Source organism: Oncorhynchus clarkii, chromosome 31 (genome assembly GCF_045791955.1).
Source record: "Oncorhynchus clarkii lewisi isolate Uvic-CL-2024 chromosome 31, UVic_Ocla_1.0, whole genome shotgun sequence".
Classification (NCBI taxonomy): Eukaryota; Metazoa; Chordata; class Actinopteri; order Salmoniformes; family Salmonidae; genus Oncorhynchus; species Oncorhynchus clarkii.
In genome coordinates, this window is record NC_092177.1 from 23370266 (window position 1) to 23393549 (window position 23284).

Genomic DNA, 23284 nt, shown 5'->3' on the forward strand with positions numbered 1-23284 from the left:
CACCCATCCACCCTGCATATTTAGACACAGTAGAAGTTAGAGGGGGATGAGACTGCATTACCTTCCTCTTCTACCGTGAGTTAGTGTTGTTACTCCTAGACAGAGTGGTGTGTGAGCTTCTCCTTTTTTGATGTAAATATTACACACAGTCACACAATACTGGCACACACACTCTGTGCACTTAAAATGATATATATTCTGACTCACCTCCTCAGTGTAGAAGAAGCAGTCACTCTCCTATCAGAATGCATTAGTCCAACTCCATTGTGTTTAAATATACTTGTGAAGACCAAAAGTCCCCACAGGAATAATGAACAAACAAAACATTTGAGCAACTGGGGACATTTTCTAAGTCCCCACAAGGTCAAATGCTATTTCTAGGGAGTTTAGGGTTAAGGTTAGAATTAGGTTTAGGAGTTAGGTTTAGGTTTAGGGGCTAGGTTTAGGTTTAGGGGCTAGGTTTAGGTTTAGGGGCTAGGTTTAGGGGCTAGGTTTAGGGGCTAGGTTTAGGTTTAGGAGCTAGGTTTAGGTTTAGGAGCTAGGTTTAGGTTTAGGAGCTAGGTTTAGGGGCTAGGTTTAGGTTTAGGGGCTAGGTTTAGGTTTAGGGGCTAGGTTTAGGTTTAGGGGCTAGGTTTAGGTTTAGGGGCTAGGTTTAGGTTTAGGGGCTAGGTTTAGGTTTAGGGGCTAGGTTTAGGTTTAGGGGCTAGGTTTAGGTTTAGGGGCTAGGTTTAGGGTTAAGGTTAGAATTAGGTTTAGGAGCTAGTTTTAGGTTTTGGGGCTAAGGTTGGGTTATGGTATTTTATTGGTCACGTACACATGGTTAGCAAATGTTATTGTGAGTGTAGCAAAATGCTTGTGCTTCTAGTTCCGACAATGTAGCAATATCTAACAAGTAATATCTAACAATTCCACAACAAATACCTAATACAACCATCTAAGTAAAGGAATAAGAACGTATAAATACATGGATGAGTAATGTCAGAGCTGCATCGGCTACGATGCAACTGATAGTATAGAATACACTATATACATATGAGATGAGTAATGCAAGATATGTAAACATTGTTAAAGTGGCATTATTAAAGTGACTAGTGTTCTGTATATAGGCAGCAGCCTCTGCTAGTGATGGCTGTTTAACAGTCTGATGTACTGTTAAACAGTCTTTCTGCATTCAGTTTGTCCATGACGTGTACGTTGAGGAACTTAGAAACTTTCCACCTTCTCCACTACTGTCCCGTCAATGTGGATAGGATGGTGCTCCCTCTGCTGTTTCCTGAAGTCCACAATCATCTCCTTTGTTTTGTTGACGTTAAGTGAGGTTATTTTCCTGACACCACACTCCTAGAGCCCTCCCCTCCTCCCTGTAGGCTGTCTCGTCATTGTTGGTAATCAAGCCTAGTACTGTTGTGTCGTCTGCAAACATGATGATTGAGTTGGAGGCGTGCATGGTCATGCAGTCATGAGTAAACAGGGTGTATAGGAGGGAGCTGAGCACGGACCCTTGTGGGGCCCCAGTGTTGAGGATCAGCAAAGGGGAGATGTTGTTTCCTTCCTTCACCACCTGGGGGTGGCCCGTCAGGAAGTCCAGGACCCAGTTGTACAGGGCGGGGTTGAGACCCAGGCCCTCAAGCTTGACGATGAGCTTACTATGGTGCAGAATACTGAGCTGTAGTCAATGAACAGCATTCTTACATAGGTTTTCCTCTTGTCCAGGTGGGATAGGGCAATGTGCAGTATGATGGCGATTGCATCGTCTGAGGACCTATTGGGGCGGTAAGCAAATTGAAGTGGGTCTAGGGTGACAGGTGGAGGTGATATGATCCTTGACTCTCAAAGCACCTCATGATGACGGAAGTGAGTGCTACGGGGCGAAGGTAATTTAATTCAGTTACCATAGCTTTCTTGGGTACAGGAACAATGGTGGACATTTTGAAGCATGTGGGAACAACAGACTGGGATAGGGAGAGATTGAATACGTCCATAAACACTCCAGCCAGCTGGTCTGAGTATGCTCTGAGGACCCGGCTAGAGATGCCATCTGGGCAGGCAGCCTTGCGAGTGTTAACACGAGTGTTAACACGTTTAAATGTCTTACTCAAGTCAGCCAGAGGAGAACTTGGTAGCTGGTCGCGTTGGTGGCACTGCGTTATCCTCAAAGTGGGAAAATAATGTTTTTAGCTTGTCTGGCAGCAAGACGTCTGTGTCCGCGACGTGGCTGTTTTCCTTTTGTAATCCGTGATTGTCTGTAAACCCTGCCACATACTCCTCATGTCTGAGCCATTGAATTGTGACTCCACTTTGTCTCGATATTGACATTTTGCCTGCGATTGCCTTACGGAGGGAACGACTACTCTGTTTTCTTCCCCCGTCACCTTGCCATGGTTAAATGCGGTGGTTTGTGCTTTCAGTTTCACACGAATGCTACCATCTATCCACGGTTTCTGGTTAGGGTAGGTTTTAATAGTCACAGTGGGTACAACATTTCCTATACACTTCCTAATAAACTCAGTCACCATATCAGTGTATTCGTGTATGTTGTTCTCAGAGGCTACCCGGAACATATCCCAGTCCACATGAGCACATTTCAATCTTGAAGTGTGGATTCCGATTGGTCAGACCAGCGTTAAATAGTTCTTAGCACGGGTGTTTGAGTTTCTGCCTATAGGAAGGGAGGAGCAAAATGGAATTGTGGTCAGATTTTCTGAAAGTAGGGTGAGGGAGGGCCTTGTACGCATCCCAGAAGTTTGAGTAACAACGGTCCAGTATTTTTTCCAGTGCGAGTGCTACAGTCAATATGCTCATAGAATTTAGGTAACCTTTTCCTCAAATTTCCTTTGTTAAGACCCTCACTTACAATAAATGCAGCCTCAGGATATATGGTGTCAGTTTGCATAAAGTCCTTGAAGGCAGTCGTGGTATCGGCTTGAGGGGGGATATACATGGCTGTGACAATAACCAAAGAGAATTCTCTTGGGAGATAATACGGTCGGCATCTGATTGTGAGGAATTCTAGGTCAGGTGAACAAAAGGACTTCCGTTCCTGTATGTTGTTACAATTACACCATGACTCATTAATCGTGAAACATACACCCCCCGCCCTTCTCCTTCCAGGAGAGATGTTTATTCCTGTTGGGCGCAATACACTGAGAATCCAGGTGGCTGTACCGATTCCAAAAGCATATCCCAAGAGACCCAAGTTTCCGTGAAACAGAGTTTGATACAATCCCTGACGTCTCTCTGAAAAGCAATCCTTGCCCTGACCTCGTCAACTTTGTTATCTAGGGACTGGGCATTAGTGAGTAATATACTCGGAAGCGGTGGGACTCCGACTCCCTCTTCTCCAGCGGCATTGTTTTGGGTCGGCCTCTGGGATCAGTTCAAATGCCCTAGGGGGTGCGAAGGAAGGGTCTGCTTCGGGAAAGTCATATTCCTGGTCGAAGTGCTGGTAAGTTGACGTCGCTCTGATATCCAATAGTTTTTCCCGGCTGTATGTAATAACACTTAAGATTTTCTGGGCTAACAATGTAATAAATACATTAAAAAAACGAAATACTGATAAGTTTCCTTATCAGTAAACAAGGTAGCCCTCTCTGTCTGCGCCATTTACATTGGGTTAGGGAAAATAGAGTTCAGTACCATTCAAAATCCTGTGTCCCTACAAGGTTAGTTATACAAGACTGTGTATGTGTGCCCGTACCTCGGTCTTGGCGGTGGAGGGTTTCTTGTTTGCCTTGACACTGGCCGTGCGTTTCACAGGGACCTTCTCCACAATGTCCTCATCAGAATGCTCTGTGGTGATGCTCCTGGTGTCTGATTGGTCCGAGCTGTGCTGCGATGATTCGTCGAGATGAGGAGCCGCAGATGAGGAACGAGCTGTGGGATTTCAAAGAGAGGGATTGTGGGCTGTCATAATGAAAAGGGATTGTGGGTTGTCATAAGGAAAAGGGATTGTGGGCTGTCATAAGGGAAAAGGGATTGTGGGCTGTCATAAGGGAAAAGGGATTGTGGGCTGTCATAAGGAAAAGGGATTATGGGCTGTGTTTAGGAGAGGGATTGTGGGCTGTCATAAGGGAAAAGGGATTGTGGGCTGTCATAAGGAAAAGGGATTGTGGGCTGTCATAAGGGAAAAGGGATTGTGGGCTGTCATAAGGAAAAGGGATTGTGGGCTGTCATAAGGAAAAAGGGATTGTGGGCTGTCATAAGGAAAAGGGATTGTGGGCTGTCATAAGGAAAAGGGATTGTGGGCTGTCATAAGGAAAAGGGATTGTGGGCTGTCATAAGGAAAAGGGATTGTGGGCTGTCATAAGGAAAAGGGATTGTGGGCTGTCATAAGGAAAAGGGATTGTGGGCTGTCATAAGGAAAAGGGATTGTGGGCTGTCATAAGGAAAAGGGATTGTGGGCTGTCATAAGGAAAAGGGATTGTGGGCTGTCATAAGGAAAAGGGATTGTGGGCTGTCATAAGGAAAAGGGATTGTGGGCTGTCATAAGGAAAAGGGATTGTGGGCTGTCATAAGGAAAAGGGATTGTGGGCTGTCATAAGGAAAAGGGATTGTGGGCTGTCATAAGGAAAAGGGATTGTGGGCTGTCATAAGGAAAAGGGATTGTGGGCTGTCATAAGGAAAAGGGATTGTGGGCTGTCATAAGGAAAAGGGATTGTGGGCTGTCATAAGGAAAAGGGATTGTGGGCTGTCATAAGGAGAGGGATTGTGGGCTGTCATAATGAGTGAAATCACATTCCCACTAGTGGGTCAGGTTTCTAGGTTCTCCTATCAGACACATGGGGAAACTCAAATGCTTCCTCGCATCCCATCTCCTTACCCTCTTTCTAAGAACCTATTGGATGAGAAGGTCAAAGGGGAGTGAACTCTGATCTTCTCATCCAGTGGTTCTGAGGAGGTGAGAGGACGTGAGGAATGAAGGAAATGCAACAGATTCTCCCAGGGTTGTTGAACAAGAGTGAAGGAACAGGCACCAGTCCTAAAGCTACTAACAGGAGCCTGCTCTTTAACCACATGAATGTCTCCCTTGTTTTATTTCCTGTTCCGTCTCTTTTTCAGACTGACTATCAGTCTGTCTCTCTGCTACACCAGTTTTCCCCTTTCCTGGCTTTCATCCCACAGTGCCCCTTAACTCAATTTATTCCCTTTCTCCATCCTTTCTCTCCTCCCTCAGTTTTTCCCCCTGTAGTCACAGACTGCCAACCTCACCGAGACAGAAATACTAAGCTATTTAGTCGGACAAAGACCCCCCTCCTCCTCCCCACTGACATCACATGGTCCCCCCCACCTCTGGAAATATTCCTCCCTGGCACCCTGCAGTGCTTTAAAGCACATGACCCCTCCCTCCCTCCCCCCACCCTGTACCAATAAGAGCTATTAGACAATAGGCACATAGTACACAGACAAGTCAGCATACTGTAATGCCATGACTAAAATGGCTGTCATTTCCTGTTTCCTTCCATTGTGACCACCGATCTGACAGGGGAGAGCAGTTCTCTTGAATATTTGTAGTAACTTAAGTAAATACCTGCAGTCAACTGATGCAATACGTTAGGAGATAAAGCAGACTGCGTTCTTCATTTCATCGGTCACATTATGAAGTTTACTGTTCCCCAGAACAGTTGAGCAGGTCATGTGTAGGTTTGTAAATAGCACAACAGCAGAAAGCGGGAGCTGGTGAGTCCATAGTGTTTATATATCAATCAGCGAGTCTGTTGTGCGGTGCACATGAGGTGATGATACACTTGTATGCAATTCACTACTAAATGTTTGCCATCAGATATGTTATAAATGGTTTTCTGCTGTGTTTGAGAAGTCAAAGAGCTAAGGATGAGTTCTGTACAGCAGCCATTTTTTACCAGTGCGTGGTACCTACTCTGGCGTGTGGTCTTGGCGCGGGGCAGCGTGTTGGCTCCAGTAGCCATGTCATCCAAGGCATCTCTCCTCATGCGGGGGTCAGAGGAGTGCAGGCCCATCTCCTCCCCATCGTTGATCAGAGTCAGGTCCTGCATGCTGAAACTACGCAGCTTGTCGGACAGCACACCCTGGCCCTGCACACAACACACACACCCCTCAAACACTGTGGGGTATAGATGTACGCATATACAGACCAGGGCTTCCGTGGCCGGCTTTTGGGGCGGCAGGAATCCTCGAGCTGACAAGGTAAAAATCTGTTGTTCTGCCCCTGAACAAGGCAGTTAACCCACTACAGTAACCCACTGTAGGCCGTCATTGTAAATAATTCTTAACTGACTTGCCTAGTTAAATAAAGGTTCAATTAAAAATAAAACAATATTTTAAATTGGTCTCCAATTTTTTTTTATATTAATGAGAAAAATACAAATTGGCGCTAGCTAATCGTCCGGGAGAAGAAAAAAATCCCAATGCAAAATAACACCTTTTAGCCTATTCATTGATGGAAATACATCTGACTGGTCCTGCTTGTCTATTCGGTTGATTTGCATCATTTTGTGGCATTCAATTGCTGCGTGTGTATTTTTCTAATTTATCATCACACGTGCACAGTATACAGATACAGAGCCTTTATTTGAGAGGAAAATCTGTCCAGCTCCTCAAACAGCTTGTTTGTTGCTGCTGGAGATAAAATGTGCTTTTATAATCCCAATCATTGCACAACATTTCTAAATTCAATCTCGTGTTAACGGCCATGATTAAAAAGAGCTACTATTTTTTTATTTCTCAACTGGTAATTGAAGCACGCTTCCCATTCAAGTGCAATGACAATGGTAGGCAGGCTTCAGCGCATCACACACACTACTTAGCAATGAGCTGGAGGCAGTATGCATTTTGAAAACATACATAATTATTTGAAACCTGAACATTTTACTTCATACTATGGAGCCATGTCTTACCTTGCTTCAAAGTAGAATATCCTAAATTATTTTATAAAGACTTCCATATACCATTGAAACCAGTAGACTCCCTCTCATGTTCTATTGGTTTTCAAATCAACTTTCTTTGTCCAGTAGCCAAACTTGTTTCCTAGTCATATTAGCAACCCATGCTAGCTGCATCTTTAGATCTCCCCTCTTTCTACATTTCTAACAGCTATTTTCATCTCTGTCACATGAAACCGCACTGTGTTTTCCCACTAATTGCATTATGGATTGAACATTTGCGTGTAGCCTACTGCCTTGGCCGCATTGCTGCGCTTATAATGCGAAGAAATAACAGTTTTAAGCTAAACATTCTGATCGGTTGCATCAGCCTCATAGCTTTTTCAATTTAATGTATTTTTATGTAGCCTAGACCTACTGGTCGTATGACTTTGGGATCCATCATCCCACAACTGTCCCAGAGTGTTTGGAACAGGCCATTTCTTTCTCACACAGATCGACAAGATGAGTAACAGAATCGGTCAATGTTTCTACTATGGAGGATCGTAGATTGACATAGGCTAGTGATTTTGATGTTTGTTACTTGGCTGAGGAGAAGTCAAATGGACAGTTATTCTAACATCTTCAAAGTGCGCATTGGAATTTGGTAAGAAGATAATCGCGTTGCATGTTCTGTTAAGATGAATTACCATACTACAAATGTGATTTCTGCCATTTTGAGTACCATGGGTTTACGCCTTAATCAGGCTACGCACCCAATCCAATGGGTTTGGTACATATCTCAAATGTCCTGTAAATGTAAATGCTGCTGGTCAAATGTCTTGTGCCACATTCTCCTAATGTAAACCCTGACCCAGACAGATGCCCTGCAGCATCACATGATCATAAGAGCACACACCTACAGAACACACACTTCAATACACTAGGGTTGGATGACTGGATGACACTTCCTCTCATCAATCTGTCCAAACATTGTTGACATAGGATTGTATCATGAATTTATTTATTTTTACCAGGCGATGGGGGAGCGCGTCGTTGCGTTGCCCGGAAACGCGGTAAACATCTGTAATTAAGCCTGTGTTATTAAAAAAAAAAAACGGTAGAGTAATCATCTTACCAATACTGTATTTCCTTGTGTGCAAATAAATAAATATAACCCAATCATATGGCGATATGTGATACCAATAACTTTGAATGGTGATTTGGAACCAAACACTAAGCCTTCAGACAATTTCAAGATCGAGTGCACATGTTCACCATAGAAGACATGACCGGGCAGACTTCTTGGGAGAGCTAAGCAAACAGTTACACTCAGTGCGTAACAGCGGGCCACCGCAGAGCTCACATCCTACCTACTCTAAAATGTCAACGGAGGAGATGATGACCCAGTGGAAGAGGCGTCACTAAAGTAGCTGGTTCGAATTTTGGCTGCATCATATCCGGCTGTGATTGGGAGTCCCATAGGTCGGCGCACAATTGTCCCAGCTTTGTCCAGGTTTGGCCGGGGTAGGCCGTCATTGTAAATAATAATTTGTTCTTAATTGACTTGCCTAGTTAAATGTTTTATTTAATAAAAAACCCACTGGTATTGTGGAGGGCGAATGAGGGTCGCTTTCCGCTCTTGGCCAACGTCGCCTGCAAATACCTCTGCATCTGTGCAAAAAGCAATATTGTTACCCCACTCCGAAGTCTAAAGACAGAAAAGGTGAACATGTTTGTCTTCCTTGCCAGAAACCTTTAAGTAAGTTCATATATAATGAAAAGAAAAATAGCGGTTCTAAATTGCACTTTAATTTTCAAAGCCTGAATTCACAGATGAGTCTTATTCTAAATAAATGTATCCTAGGCTAAAATATTCTGTTGTGTGCCTTAAACGTATTTGACCTGTCATTTATTCTGGTTAATTTTGTCCTTATTTTGTTTATTTTGTAGCCTATCCAAGTGTGGGTTATTATTTTTGTTCCTGCTTATCGAAAGCGCTGTTATGGGGGTTTATGTAATTCAGGGATATGAATAAACACTATCACAATAATATATCTGTTTAGAAAAGTAACGTTTACTCCAAATTGTACTGACAGTAGCCTAGTTTAAGCCTATATTATTGTCCATTTGGTTAGCAAGGATTTTCCAGCAGCACACAATTGGTTTATCCTAAAGATTTGTTCAGGTGGAGGCCAGAACGTGTACGGTTTGTTTAAACTTCCCATTTGATTATGCTATCTTGAAATTGTTGGTTCTCTCGCTCGCTCTCATTACCATATGTTTAAATTTGGGCTATTCACAAGCATAAATCTTTCTGATAGAACTCTGATACTGGCCTCCTAAATTCCTTTGAAAGTTGATCATGAAAAATTAGCTTATGTCAACAAGCCACATTCTATTAAAATGGTGATTGGGACAAAAGGGGAAATGAAGCTTTTAAAACATGCCAGACAGAGTGTCCTCTGCAGATGGCCCATGATCATCGACATTGAAGAGGTGAGCGAGAGAGTGCTTTTGGCACTCTCCACTCCATCTACAATCCACATTGTAGGCCTACTCTTGCAATATGTTAATAGTAGGTAGGGATGAAACGGTTACCGGTTTCACGATAAACCACGGTAAAATTCCAGACAGTTAGAATTACCGTTTTAAATTTGTATTATCATTAAAACCGTGTTTGACTACTGGTAAATAATGTCCAGCAACAACCAAAGTCAGCAACAGTCTGACACAGGCGCAGCATGCAACGTGGGTTTTGTTTTGTGTGAACACATGGCGGAAGGCAGTGGCAGCGCTCGGGAGATTTTTCAGCCTTCTAAGAGGACCAAATCTGAAGTGTGGTCCTATTTTGGGTTTTACAAGAGTCCCGAGGGAAACTTAATCAAAGATGGTCACCCTGTCTGCAGAACATGCAAAAAAATACAAATAAATTCACTGCGAAAGGGGGAAACACTTCAAATCTCGAGTCATCTTCGTGACCACCACCCACTACTTTATAGCGAATGCAAGGTGAGTTAACTTTTAGCTCAATGCATGATGTGGGAACTTCAGAATGGGGGAAAATGTCATGGTTGGTCTGTCTAACTTGCTATCAGCTTGTGAATAATGTAAACTAAACTAACTAATAATGTAAAAACACTACAAGTTGCTCTGCTGCTGTATGTCTCTGCAGACTCTATTCTTCCATTGCACACGATAACACGTTACGTAGTTTAGTCAGCCAAACAACATATATTTTGTTCATTTAAAATCCGGCAGTTGTCGACTTGGTTGTAAAAGTGTTCCAACAGGAGAAACACTAGAGACTCCTATAAAAGACTTGTATTTATGTCAATTGTTGAGCTCATTACAATTACTATCACTGTCTTCTTAAGAATCATTTGTATTTATGTCAATTGGGCATGGGGTCATTGCATATACACAAATGCATCACAGAAAATAGACTGCGTGTATAATAATGATGATAAAGTAACACCAATAATAATACAGACACTCCAGTAAGCATTTAAAAAGGCAGGCTGCTTATGTACCCACATCAAAACATGCTCAAGACCTCACTGCAGGCCTTTTATATTACATTGCAAAGGACATGGAGCCATTTCATATTGTTGAGAGGCCTGGCTTTCTAAGGCTGATGAAGGTGGCCGTGCCTCACTACAACGTGCCATCACAAACATTATTTTCCAAGACTGAAATCCCAAACCTGTACAACCAGGTTCAAGCTGATGTTGGAAAAAGTTTGGCTCATGGCACATGGTTTGCTGCCACTACTGACCTCTGGACCAGCGAAAGCAGGGGTGGTCAACCATACATCAGCTTCACTACCATTACCTCACCCCAGACTGGCAACTGGAATCAAACTGCCTGGAAACACAGTTCTTCCCAGAAGATCACTCGGCTCACAACAGTGTTTTTTGAGAATATGCTGGAAGAGTGGGGGATCAACAAGAAAGACCTGGTCTGCATAACCACAGACAACACAACAAACATGACCAGGGCTTTTGAAGAGTTCCCAGATCTGTGGCTTGGGTGCTTTGGCCATCATTTGAACCTGGCCATCTCAAAAGGATCTGAAAATTCAGAGGTGACACAGCAGTCAAGGCCTGCCGTCATCTGGTCCAAGGCTTCTCATGGAGCTTCTCATTGTTCATCACCAAACTGTTCCTGGATGGTTGGGAGAAGTTGCTCTCGGAGGATGTACCATTCTTTATTCATGGCTGTGTTCTTAGGCAAATTGTGAGTGAGCCCACTCCCTTGGCTGAGAAGCAACCCCACACATGAATGGTCTCAGGATGCCAAGCTTTTTTCCGGATACCCCAAACAATCGGAAAGGGGATTCTTCAGAGAATAGGACTTTACCCCAGTCCTCAGCAGTCCGATCAATGTACCTTTTGCAGAATATCAGCCTGTCCCTGATGTTATTCCTGGAGAGAAGTGGCTTTTTTGCTTTCGGTGCAATCTTACTGGCAGCAATACTTTGCAATTAATTGCAATTCATCTGATTACTCTTCATAACATTCTGCAGTATATACAAATTGCCATCATACAAACTGAGGCAGCAGACGTTGTGAAAATTAATATGTGTGCCATTCTCAAAACATTTGGCCACGACTGCACAGACTTGAGCGTTTCCTCAGCCAACAGCAGCCAGTCTGTGCGACCCTGGTTGGAGAAAGAGGAATATGGCATCTGATGCCCAAGGATGCCGACATAAGTGTCATGGAGCAACTGTGCCAGCAAGTTCCATGCACTTGCCTCAGAGACACTGTCAGTCATCAAGCCTGTCCTAGACCACAACACCCGTGATGTTCTGGTGGAAAGGATATGGATCCATCCCTGACCAAGGAGATGAAATGGGTAATGAGAGAAGGCCTTAACAACAGATGCAAAGAGTCATGCACATGGCTTGTTTCATTGACCCCTGCTGCAAAATGAGCTTTTTAGATGAGGCTGCAAAAGTTGACACTGACAGTTGTGTCCAGGAGGCCTTGAAGCAGGCAGCTGCACCACCAACACCCTCACAGCGACATCAGAGGGGAAAGGCCTGGCTGGGTTGCTGAGAAACATTACCTCAACAAGGCAACAGAGAGGTGAAGAGGGTCAGATTCTGACCTCCCCAGAAGACAGAGTGAAAGAAGAGATCAAGGTCTACCTGTCTCTGCCACCCATTCCAGCAGAAGAGGATCCACTGGTGTGGTGGAGGGGCCCTGCATCAGAGCTGCCTCACCTTGCCAGGGTTGCCAGGAAGATATTTTGGATCCCAGCAACCAGTGTGCCATCAGAGAGAGTGTTCAGTGCCAGCGGGCACATTGTCTCCTAGCAGATCAATACTTAAACCGGGAAAAGTAAATATGCGGACATTTTTACATTTCAATCTCAAGTGAACAAAGATGCAAACATACAGGATGTTAGGCCAGCAGCACTGGATGTAATTATGAAGGAGAGAACGGACATACAATCAGTGCTGTTCATTTGATTTGTTTACAGATTGTGTTATATTAATGTCAACACCTGCACATTGGATGGGTTTACATATATGGTTGTATTGTTCTTACATGCACATTGGATGTGTTTACATATATGGTTGTGTTGTTCTTACATGCACATTGGATGTGTTTACATATGGTTGTGTTGTTCTTACATGCACATGGGATGTGTTTACATATATGGTTGTATTGTTCTTAAATGCACATTGGATGTGTTTAAAAATGATTGTGTTGTTCTTACATGCACATTGGATGTGTTTACATATATGGTTGTATTGTTCTTACATGCACATTGGATGTGTTTACATATGGTTGTGTTGTTCTTACATGCGCATTGGATGTGTTTACATATGGTTGTGTTGTTCTTACATGCACATTGGATGGGTTTACATATGGTTGTATTGTTCTTACATGCACATTGGATGTGTTTACATATATGGTTGTATTGTTCTTACATGCACATTGGATGTGTTTACATATGGTTGTATTGTTCTTACATGCACATTGGATGTGTTTACATATATGGTTGTATTGTTCTTACATGCACATTGGATGTGTTTACATATGGTTGTATTGTTCTTACATGCACATTGGATGTGTTTACATATATGGTTGTGTTGTTCTTACATGCACATTGGATGTGTTTACATATGGTTGTGTTGTTCTTACATGCACATTGGATGTGTTTACATATATGGTTGTGTTGTTCTTACATGCACATTGGATGGGTTTACATATATGGTTGTATTGTTCTTACATGCACATTGGATGTGTTTACATATATGGTTGTATTGTTCTTACATGCACATTGGATGGGTTTACATATGGTTGTATTGTTCTTACATGCACATTGGATGTGTTTACATATGGTTGTATTGTTCTTACATGCACATGGGATGGGTTTACATATGGTTGTGTTGTTCTTAAATGCACATTGGATGTGTTTACATATGGTTGTGTTGTTCTTACATGCACATTGGATGTGTTTACATATATGGTTGTGTTGTTCTTACATGCACATTGGATGGGTTTACATATATGGTTGTATTGTTCTTACATGCACATTGGATGTGTTTACATATATGGTTGTATTGTTCTTACATGCACATTGGATGGGTTTACATATATGGTTGTATTGTTCTTACATGCACATTGGATGTGTTTACATATATGGTTGTATTGTTCTTAAATGCACATTGGATGTGTTTACATATGGTTGTATTGTTCTTACATGCACATTGGATGTGTTTACATATATGGTTGTATTGTTCTTAAATGCACATTGGATGTGTTTACATATGGTTGTATTGTTCTTACATGCACATTGGATGTGTTTACATATATGGTTGTATTGTTCTTAAATGCACATTGGATGTGTTTACATATGGTTGTATTGTTCTTACATGCACATTGGATGTGTTTACATATATGGTTGTATTGTTCTTAAATGCACATTGGATGTGTTTACATATATGGTTGTATTGTTCTTACATGCACATTGCTTTACTTGTGTTGCTTTTATATGCACATTAGATTTGCTTACTTAAGGTTGAGTTCATTTAAACCTGCACTAGGGAAAACATTTACCCCTCATGGCCACGTGGTGCCATCTTTCATGTTAATGTTATTATTTTAATGTTTATGCACACAAAAAGTGCATAGTGCTGCCCATTTTATTTGTTGGTTTTCAATATAAAACTTGGTGAAATGATTTCAGTGTGTCAGTACTTTTTGAACATTAACAGCACATTTTAACAATACCGCGATAATACTGATAACCGTGATCATTTGGGACACTGTAATCGTGGTATGAAATGTGAATACCGTTTCATCTCTAATAGTAGGCTACGTCTACCTACATATTTATTGAAAAAGGCTACGGAAAATAGGGATAGGAAAGTAATTTGGCATGTCGCCCAGCTGTGCGCTGTCAGTCTTGTTCAAATAGGTTAAGCTATCTGTAAAAAAAATCTAAATACATAAAAACTATCGTCTGTCACATCATGATGTCATTGCCATCGATGTCGGTCAAACATAATTGATTTCCGATTACATCGTAAAATCGCTTAACCCTACAAGACACCAGAGTTATTTCTTGGCAAGAGCTCTCAAACTATACAATAGACACTATCACTAACATTGATATACAGACTTATTGGTATGACTAGGGCTGTTACTGTGACCATATTACAGCCACACTGGCAGTCAGGAGTCATGACCGCAGTCACATTCCACATGAAGTTTAGGCAAGGTAACTAAGCTTCTCAAACTGCCCTCTGATGCAGTTGGTTATTAGTAGCTTAACAAACTTGCTAACAGCCTGGTACTCAGCATTCTATTGGCCGGTACTCAGCACATCTAATCACTCTGACATCAATGCAAATGCATCCGAACATCACACAGCATAGTACATGCCCATGGGACGCAATATATCTTCACACTACCACAATGAAACACCATATGCAGACAGACACACACATTACCCTGCAGAGCATACACATCTCAAACATGATGACACACACACACACACACCTCTGGCCAGGGCCTTGCTTACCTTGCTAGCTGCGGTGACGGCAGCAGTAGCAGCCAAGTTCAGACCTCTCTTTCCAAACCTCATCATAGTCTCATAACTACGGTCTTTAGCCTGGGTGATGTACTGATCGATCTCCTACAGGACAGAAGAGGGTGGAGACAGAAACATACTGTATGAGTCAATGCATCTAAAGTTGAATTTGCAGGCTGACAGAGAACTGGATCTTATTGTGACCTCTAACCTTCTCCTTGTTGGACAGGGTTAGACGTTACCGATATATCGTGCATCCCTAAAGGTAAGTATATCGGAATCAGATGATATGAACTAAAAATGCCAGTATCAGCCCGACGTCTAGTTTAACGCCAATGTGAATACCTATATAACGCAGGTAGATGTCGTGCATACCTATATAACGCAGGTAGATGTCGTGCATACCTATATAACGCAGGTAGATGACGTGCATACCTATATAACGCAGGTAGATGACGTGCATACCTATATAACGCAGGTAGATGACGTGCATACCTATATAACGCAGGTAGATGACGTGCATACCTATATAACGCAGGTAGATGTCGTGAATACCTATATAACGCAGGTAATGTCGTAATGACGCCATGAAAAATACAGCGTCCTAACCTAGTCCACAATGTCTGCTGTGTGGATCTATTTTGAAGTTTCAAAGGAAGATAAGAAATGAGCCCCACCTCGAGCCCCAGTACACACTACCAAGTAGGCGTTATTTTTCAGATGTTGCCCTGCCAGAGTTACAGTATTGTTTAAACTCACATCCATGAGCTCAGAGATGCAAACTAGTGAGGGCCCAAAAAGTGTACTTTTTTGTTGTTGCAAAAATCCCTCCTAGGCTGAAATGCAGGTTAACTAATTAAAGAAAATAATATGATCTAAATGATCAGTCTCTGTGTGTAAAATAAAAAGTTGTTCATGTGAACTTAACTCACAGCTAAACAAATGTAAAGAAAGCAATCCAATGTTATTTGTTGCCTAGACTTTACTGCAAATGACACTCAAGCCCTGAGAAAAAAGCAATACACTAATATTGCAGTTAGCCATGACAGCCTTTATAATAGAACACTTCTGACCACACACACACACACACACACACACACACATCTAAATATTGCACTTGGGGAAAAACATGTCAAGTAGAAATAGAATGAAACAAACAGGCATTCTATTTTTGCTCTATTATAATGGCCACTATAGTAGACATCGATCAAGTGCACAGGCTGTGTGCAAAAATAACATACACCGATTAAAAAAATGTAATAATCCCCCCTTACTCACACGTGTTACTGTCAAGTTCAACACAACAAAAGCAATATCGTCGGGCTACACTGCATTGTACACTTTCTGCCTGTGGACATGTGTTCTACAATGTGCCAGCAGAGAATGCTGCCCTTTGTTGCCATAATCGATCTCTTTCAGGCAGAGAGTACACCTTGCATTACCCTTTTTATCCACTGTATAGAAGTGAGAAAGCGGGAACGTGTGTGCTGTTCCTTTCACCTCTAGTGGCATCCAGCCTAAGCCAGGCCCAGCTCCAGCTACACTTGTTTAATAACAAGCAACTCATTTTCACATAATTCTCGCATTCTGAAAACTAACCACATACTGTAAAGGGGGGAAAAAATTGTCCACAGATAGTAGTTAGTTCATTAGCTAGTTAACATGCCACACAGATTGCCAGGGTCCAGTAAGCAACTAACACGTTATAACTTGAGAAACGGCAAGGAGTCGTATAACGTTACCAGTTAATATTATAGCGAATTGGTTAGGTTACTAACGTTAGCTGTCTGACTTTATTAGCCAGCCAATTGTCCCACTTTGATCAGAAATGTTGGCTAATGTTGCTGAACATTTCTCTGGCTGGCAAACAGATCATTCGATCCAGCTAGCAAGACACTTAACAATGCTAACGATACTTGTTCCACCACAATTTTTCCCTCACCTCAAACTTTCCAAATGCCAGTTGTTTTTGGTTGCAGCTCATGAAGTACGCTTCATCACCTTCTCAACCTCGTCTCCGTGGTCAGACTTCTCGCCTAGCTCTTAGTTATTGTTCAGGGGACGTGCTGCTGTAAGTTAACTGGTAAACTGCCTTTCAACTCTCCCTCATCTTTCCAGAGCGAGCGCTGATGCTGTAGCTAGCCAATTTCTTCTCCTTCAGTTGCGTGCTGTATTCTGTTATGTGAACGATTGGCTGAGCTTTGGATACAGCCAGTATTGCTCCAAACGCACATCACTAGTTTGCATAACGCCAGTAGTGATCCAAATCCCCCACCCAAACTTTCCTCATCGGATCTACACAAATCACGTAGGTCACCTTTGTTCGATTCAAAACTGTGAATTTTGCCAAAAGGTGACTGGTTTGCATCCCTGATGAGCTATTAGCTTCACAACTGACATTTGGACCAGCGATATCAGCCCTATGAGCATGCCGAGCCTGACAGCACAGTGGGTCGACGAGGATTTCGTACTGAGGAAAGCCATATTGCATGTTCAAGAATGTGCTGGTTTTCATACCACTGCTGCCATTTCAATGGCATTTGAGAACATGTTTGAAACATGAACACACTAGCTAGCTCCATTCGAACAACTGACTGGAGAAATAAGCTCTTCAACTGTGTCTGTAGCAGACGTGATACCTTCTGTCATAGCATTGAAACTCCTGCGCAACAAAACTGCCGACACAGACCTTGGGGTTAAAACTTGCAAAAGTACTCGAGGATGTAAACAAGGGATTCCGTGGCATTCTCTCTGAGACTCTTTACTGTGTCGCCACCATGCTCCAAGCTCGGTACACGGGCCGCTACTTCGATGCAGACATGAAACAGGGTTTACGTGAAATGTTACAGACACAGCTGGACAAGATGGAAATGGACACAGTGACAGTTCGCACCGAGGAAGAGGCCACGGACAGACACAGCTGGACAAGATGGAAATGGACACAGTGACAGTTCGCACCGAGGAAGAGACCACGGACAGACACAGCTGGACAAGATGGAAATGGACACAGTGACAGTGCGCACCGAGGAAGAGGCCACGGACAGACACAGCTGGACAAGATGGAAATGGACACAGTGACAGTGCGCACCGAGGAAGAGACCACGGACAGACACAGCTGGACAAGATGGAAATGGACACAGTGACAGTGCGCACCGAGGAGGAGGCCACGGACAGACACAGCTGGACAAGATGGAAATGGACACAGTGACAGTGCGCACCGAGGAAGAGGCCACGGACAGACACAGCTGGACAAGATGGAAATGGACACAGTGACAGTTCGCACCGAGGAAGAGGCCACGGACAGACACAGCTGGACAAGATGGAAATGGACACAGTGCGCACCGAGGAAGAGGCCACGGACAGACACAGCTGGACAAGATGGAAATGGACACAGTGACAGTGCGCACCGAGGAAGAGGCCACGGACAGACACAGCTGGACAAGATGGAAATGGACACAGTGACAGTTCGCACCGAGGAAGAGGCCACGGACAGACACAGCTGGACAAGATGGAAATGGACACAGTGACAGTGCGCACTGAGGAAGAGGCCACGGACAGACACAGCTGGACAAGATGGAAATGGACACAGTGACAGTGCGCACCAAGGAAGAGGCCACGGACAGACACAGCTGGACAAGATGGAAATGGACACAGTGACAGTTCGCACCGAGGAAGAGGCCACGGACAGACACAGCTGGACAAGATGGAAATGGACACAGTGACAGTTCGCACCGAGGAAGAGGCCACGGACAGACACAGCTGGACAAGATGGAAATGGACACAGTGACAGTTCGCACCGAGGAAGAGGCCACGGACAGACACAGCTGGACAAGATGGAAATGGACACAGTGACAGTGCGCACCGAGGAAGAGGCCACGGACAGACACAGCTGGACAAGATGGAAATGGACACAGTGACAGTTCGCACCGAGGAAGAGGCCACGGACAGACACAGCTGGACAAGATGGAAATGGACACAGTGACAGTGCGCACCGAGGAAGAGGCCACGGACAGACACAGCTGGACAAGATGGAAATGGACACAGTGACAGTTCGCACCGAGGAAGAGAGGCCACGGACAGACAGAGCTGAAACTTCACTGCTTGACATGTATGATGAAATCCTGGTTGAGAATGAAACGACAACAACGAAACAGCACAACAAGTAAGTGAAAGAAATAGGTTTTACTGGTAATGGGGGATATGGATAAATGCCAACAAAATAACATTTTGGTCAGTGTGTATTTCAACTATTTAACTGTACTAGAATGCTTAAAAGGCCGCTAAAAATTGTAAGAATCTATCGGTATCGTTTTTTTTGTCAAGGAAAATATTGGTATAGGCCCAAAATGTAATATCGGTGCATCCCTAGTTACCTTCTCCTTATTGGACAGGGTTAGACGTTACCTTCTCCTTATTGGACAGGGTTAGACGTTACCTTCTCCTTATTGGACAGGGTGGGGTGGACAAACTTGCGGTAGAGCACACTGGAGCCCTTAGTGTACGGAGACAGGAGCCAGATCACAAAGGCTATCTTCAGCTCAAAGTAGAAAGGAAACCTGCATGAACAACCACACCAAAAGGAGTGTTAATAGACAGGAAAGAAGAATGGTTGTGGGCTACAATTTTACTGAAACAATAGGTATTTTCTCTTTCAGGCATTAAAGGGTTTACCAAGTGTTTGCTCTGATATCCTGGTACTTTTCTGAAGGCAATACACCACGACAAATGCAGACAATCAAATCGAAGTTGATTTAAATATATCAAATCCTAGTGAGCACAACATGTTAAATACTTTTAACAGCTTGTCAACCAAAATAGGTCATTTCAATGTACAATACCAGTCAAAAGTTATCACATCTACTCATTCAAGGGTTTCTCTTTATTTGTACTCTTTTCTACATTGTAGAATAAGTGAAGACATTAAATAAAACTAATGAAATAATACGTGGAATCATGTAGTAACCAAAAGAAAGTGTTAAACATATCAAAATATGAGATTCTTCAAAGTAGCCTTCAGGGTCGAATTGCTGCAAAGAAACCACTAAAGGACACCAATAATAAGAAGAGACTTGCTTGGGCCAAGAAACCCAAGCAATGGACATTAGACTGGTGGAAATCGGTCCTTTGGTCTGATGAGTCCAAATGTGAGATTTTTGGTTCCAACTGCCATGTCTTTGTGAGATGCAGAGTGGCTGAATGGATTATCGCCACATGTGCGGTTTCCACCGTGAAGCATGGAGGAGCAGCTGTGAAGGTGTTTAGCTGGTGGCACTGTCAGTAATTTATTTATAATTTAAGACACACTTAACCAGCATGGCCATCCCATTTGGTTAGTGGGATTATCATTTGTTTTTCAACAGGACAATGACCCAAAACACACCTCCAGGCTGTGTTAGGGCTATATGACCAAGGAGAGTGATGGAGTGATGCATCAGATGAAAATCTCAAATATAAAATCTATTTTGATTTGTTTAACACATTTTGGTTACTACATGATTCCGTGTGTTATTTCATAGTTTTGATGTCTTCACTATTATTCCACAACGTAGACAATACAAAAAAAAAATTATGTAAAACCTTGAATGAATAGGTGTCCAAACTTTTGACTGGTACTGTAAATATACATTACATGGCCAAAGGTTCGTCGAACGCCGACACGGTCGCCAGGTGTGTTTCCCCCGACACATTGATGCGGCTGGCTACCGGGTTAAGCAAGCACTGTGTCAAGAAGCAGTGCGGCTTGGTTGGGTTGTGTTTCGGAGGATACACAGCTCTCGACCTTTGCCTCTCCCGAATCCGTACGGGAGTTGCAGCGATGGGACAAGATTGTAACTACCATTTGGATACCATGAAATTGGGGAGAATAAGGGTTATATAAAAATATATATATATTAGGTTCGTCGAACATCTCATTCTAAAATCGTGGGCACTAATATGGAGTTGGTCCCCCTTTTGCTGCTATAACAGCCTCCACTCTTCTGAGAAGGCTGTCCACTCGAGCATTAGTGAGGTTGGGCACTGACATTGGGCAATTAGGCCTAGCTCTCAGTCTGCGTTCCAATTCATCCCAAAGGTGTTTGATGGGGTTGAGGTCAGGGCTCTGTGCAGGCCAGTCAAGTTCTTCCACACCGCTCTCGACAAACCATTTATGTATGGACCTCGCTTTGTGCACAGGGCCATTGTCTTGCTGAAACAGGAAAAGGCCTTCCCAAAACGGTTCCAACAAAGGTGGAAGCACAGAATCGTCTAGAATGTCATTGTATGCTGTAGCATTAAGATTTCCCTTCACTGGAACTAAGCGGCCTAGCCCGAACCATGAAAAACAGCCCCAGACCATTTCTCCTCCTCCACCAACCTTTAAGGTTGGCACTTTGCATGCGGACGGGTAGCATTGTTCTGGCATCCGCCAAACTCAGATTCATCTGTCGGACTGCCAGATGGTGAGGCGTGATTCATCACTCCAGAGAATGCGTTTCCATTGCTCCAGAGTCCAGTGGTGGCGAGCTTTACGCCACTCCAGCCGACACTTGGCATTGTGCATGGTGATCTTAGGCTTGTGTGTGGCTGCTCGACCATAAAAACCCATTTCATGAAGTTCCTGACAAACAGATCTTGTGCCGATGTTGCTTCCAGAGGCAGTTTGGAAATCAGTAGCAAGTGTTGCCATTTTTTACACGCTATGCACTTCAGCACTCGGCAGTCCCGTTCTGTGAGCTTGTGTGGCCTACCACTTCGCGGCTGAGCCGGTGTTGCTCCTAGACATTTCCATTTCACAATAACATCACTTAAAGTTGAGCGGGGCAGCTCTAGCAGGGCCAAAATTTGACAAACTGATTTATAAAAGGTGGCATCTGATGACAGTGCCACGTTGAAAGTCACTGAGCTCTTCAGTACTGCCAATGTTTGTCTATGGAGATTGCATGGCCATGTGCTCGATTTTATACACCTGTCAGCAACTGGTGTGGCTGAAATAGCCGAAACCACTCATTTGAAGGGCTGTCCACTTTTGGCCATGTAGTGTAAATTGTTTTTCATATGGATGATCCTAGGGGCTATTGTTCTAAATGGCTGTAGGGCAGTGGTCAGAGATGACCCACGTGACTCACCAGGACATGAACAAGTCTGTGAGGGTCTCCACCGTCGTGAATAATGCAAACACTATCCAGTACATCATCCATTTCACCTGGACACACACAATATAGATGGGAGAGAGCATCACATATAGACCAAAGCATAGCCTACAGTAAGCAGTCACTGCCAAACAAAGGATGGAGAGAGTATCAACACCTACTGCAATATAAATAGTGAGATGTGGATGAATCCTAAAATGTCACACTGACAGAGTGAAAACATCTCATCTAAATATATCGGCATATGAAAAATATAAAGCACTAAACCCAGCGAGGGAATGCATTGAATAGGCTGAGAGGATGAGTCACATTTTAATGTCATACAGAGCATTCGGGAAGTATTCAGACCTTTTCCACATTTTGTTACGTTACAGTCTTATCGCAAAATGGATTAAATGTTTATTTTTCCTCATCAATCGACACACAATATCCCATAATGACAAAGAAAAAACAGATTTTTAGAATGTTAAATTAAAATATATTTACATAAGTACTCAGACCCTTTACTCAGTACTTTGTTGAAGCACCTTTGGCAGTGATTACAGCCTCTGGCCTTCTTGGGTATGACGCTACAAGGTTTGCACACCAGTATTTGGAGGTTCTCTAATATTTCTCTGCAAATCCTTTCAAGCTCTGTCAGGTTGGATGGGGAGTGTAGCTGCACAGCTATTTTCAAGTATCTCCAGAGATGTTCGATCGGGTTCAGGTCTGGGCTCTGGCTGGGCCACTCAAGGACATTCAGAGACTTGTCTCAAAGCCACTCCTGCATGGTCTTTGCTGTGAGCTTAGGATCGTTGTCCTGTTGGAAGGTGAACCTTCACCCCAGTCTGAGGTACTGAGCACCCTGGACCAAGTTTTCATCAAGGATCTCTCTGTACTTTGCTCCGTTCATCTTTCCATCGATCCTGACTAGGGTTGCACATTTTGGGGAATATTCAGAGGTGGAAACTTTCCGTGGGAATATATGCAAATTAATATTAATACCATTTAAATGTAGATGTTTTTTTGCATTGGATATATTTACCATATCATATGGACACAGAAACATAAACCTTTCCCATAAGTAGACAATTGCAGAGGATTAAATCCTTCCAATATATATTTTTAAAACAATTTAGTTACGAATTGAACTTTAATTAAATGAGTTGACTCTTCACATGGGATGGTTCTCTAATAACATCACAGTAGTGATGACACCATAGAAGTGATGACCACCTGTTGATCTCTGCACCAGACAGGATGCTCTTGCCAGCATACTTGGGGTCC

At 43.2% G+C, this 23284-nt stretch overlaps 1 protein-coding gene across 2 annotated transcripts in view; it reads right to left on the reverse strand.

Annotated features, from left to right (window-relative positions):
• Positions 1 to 23284, reverse strand: part of LOC139390635 (receptor expression-enhancing protein 2-like) — a 60992-nt gene that overhangs the window by 31924 nt on the left and 5784 nt on the right. For both annotated transcript variants that reach the window (XM_071137890.1, XM_071137891.1), the window contains exons 3-7: positions 21995 to 22071; positions 19324 to 19444; positions 14880 to 14993; positions 5876 to 6050; positions 3698 to 3873 (exon numbers count right to left, since the gene is read on the reverse strand). In XM_071137890.1, the coding sequence (XP_070993991.1) occupies positions 3698 to 3873; positions 5876 to 6050; positions 14880 to 14993; positions 19324 to 19444; positions 21995 to 22071 (663 nt within the window). The remainder of the gene's footprint in view (positions 1 to 3697; positions 3874 to 5875; positions 6051 to 14879; positions 14994 to 19323; positions 19445 to 21994; positions 22072 to 23284) is intronic.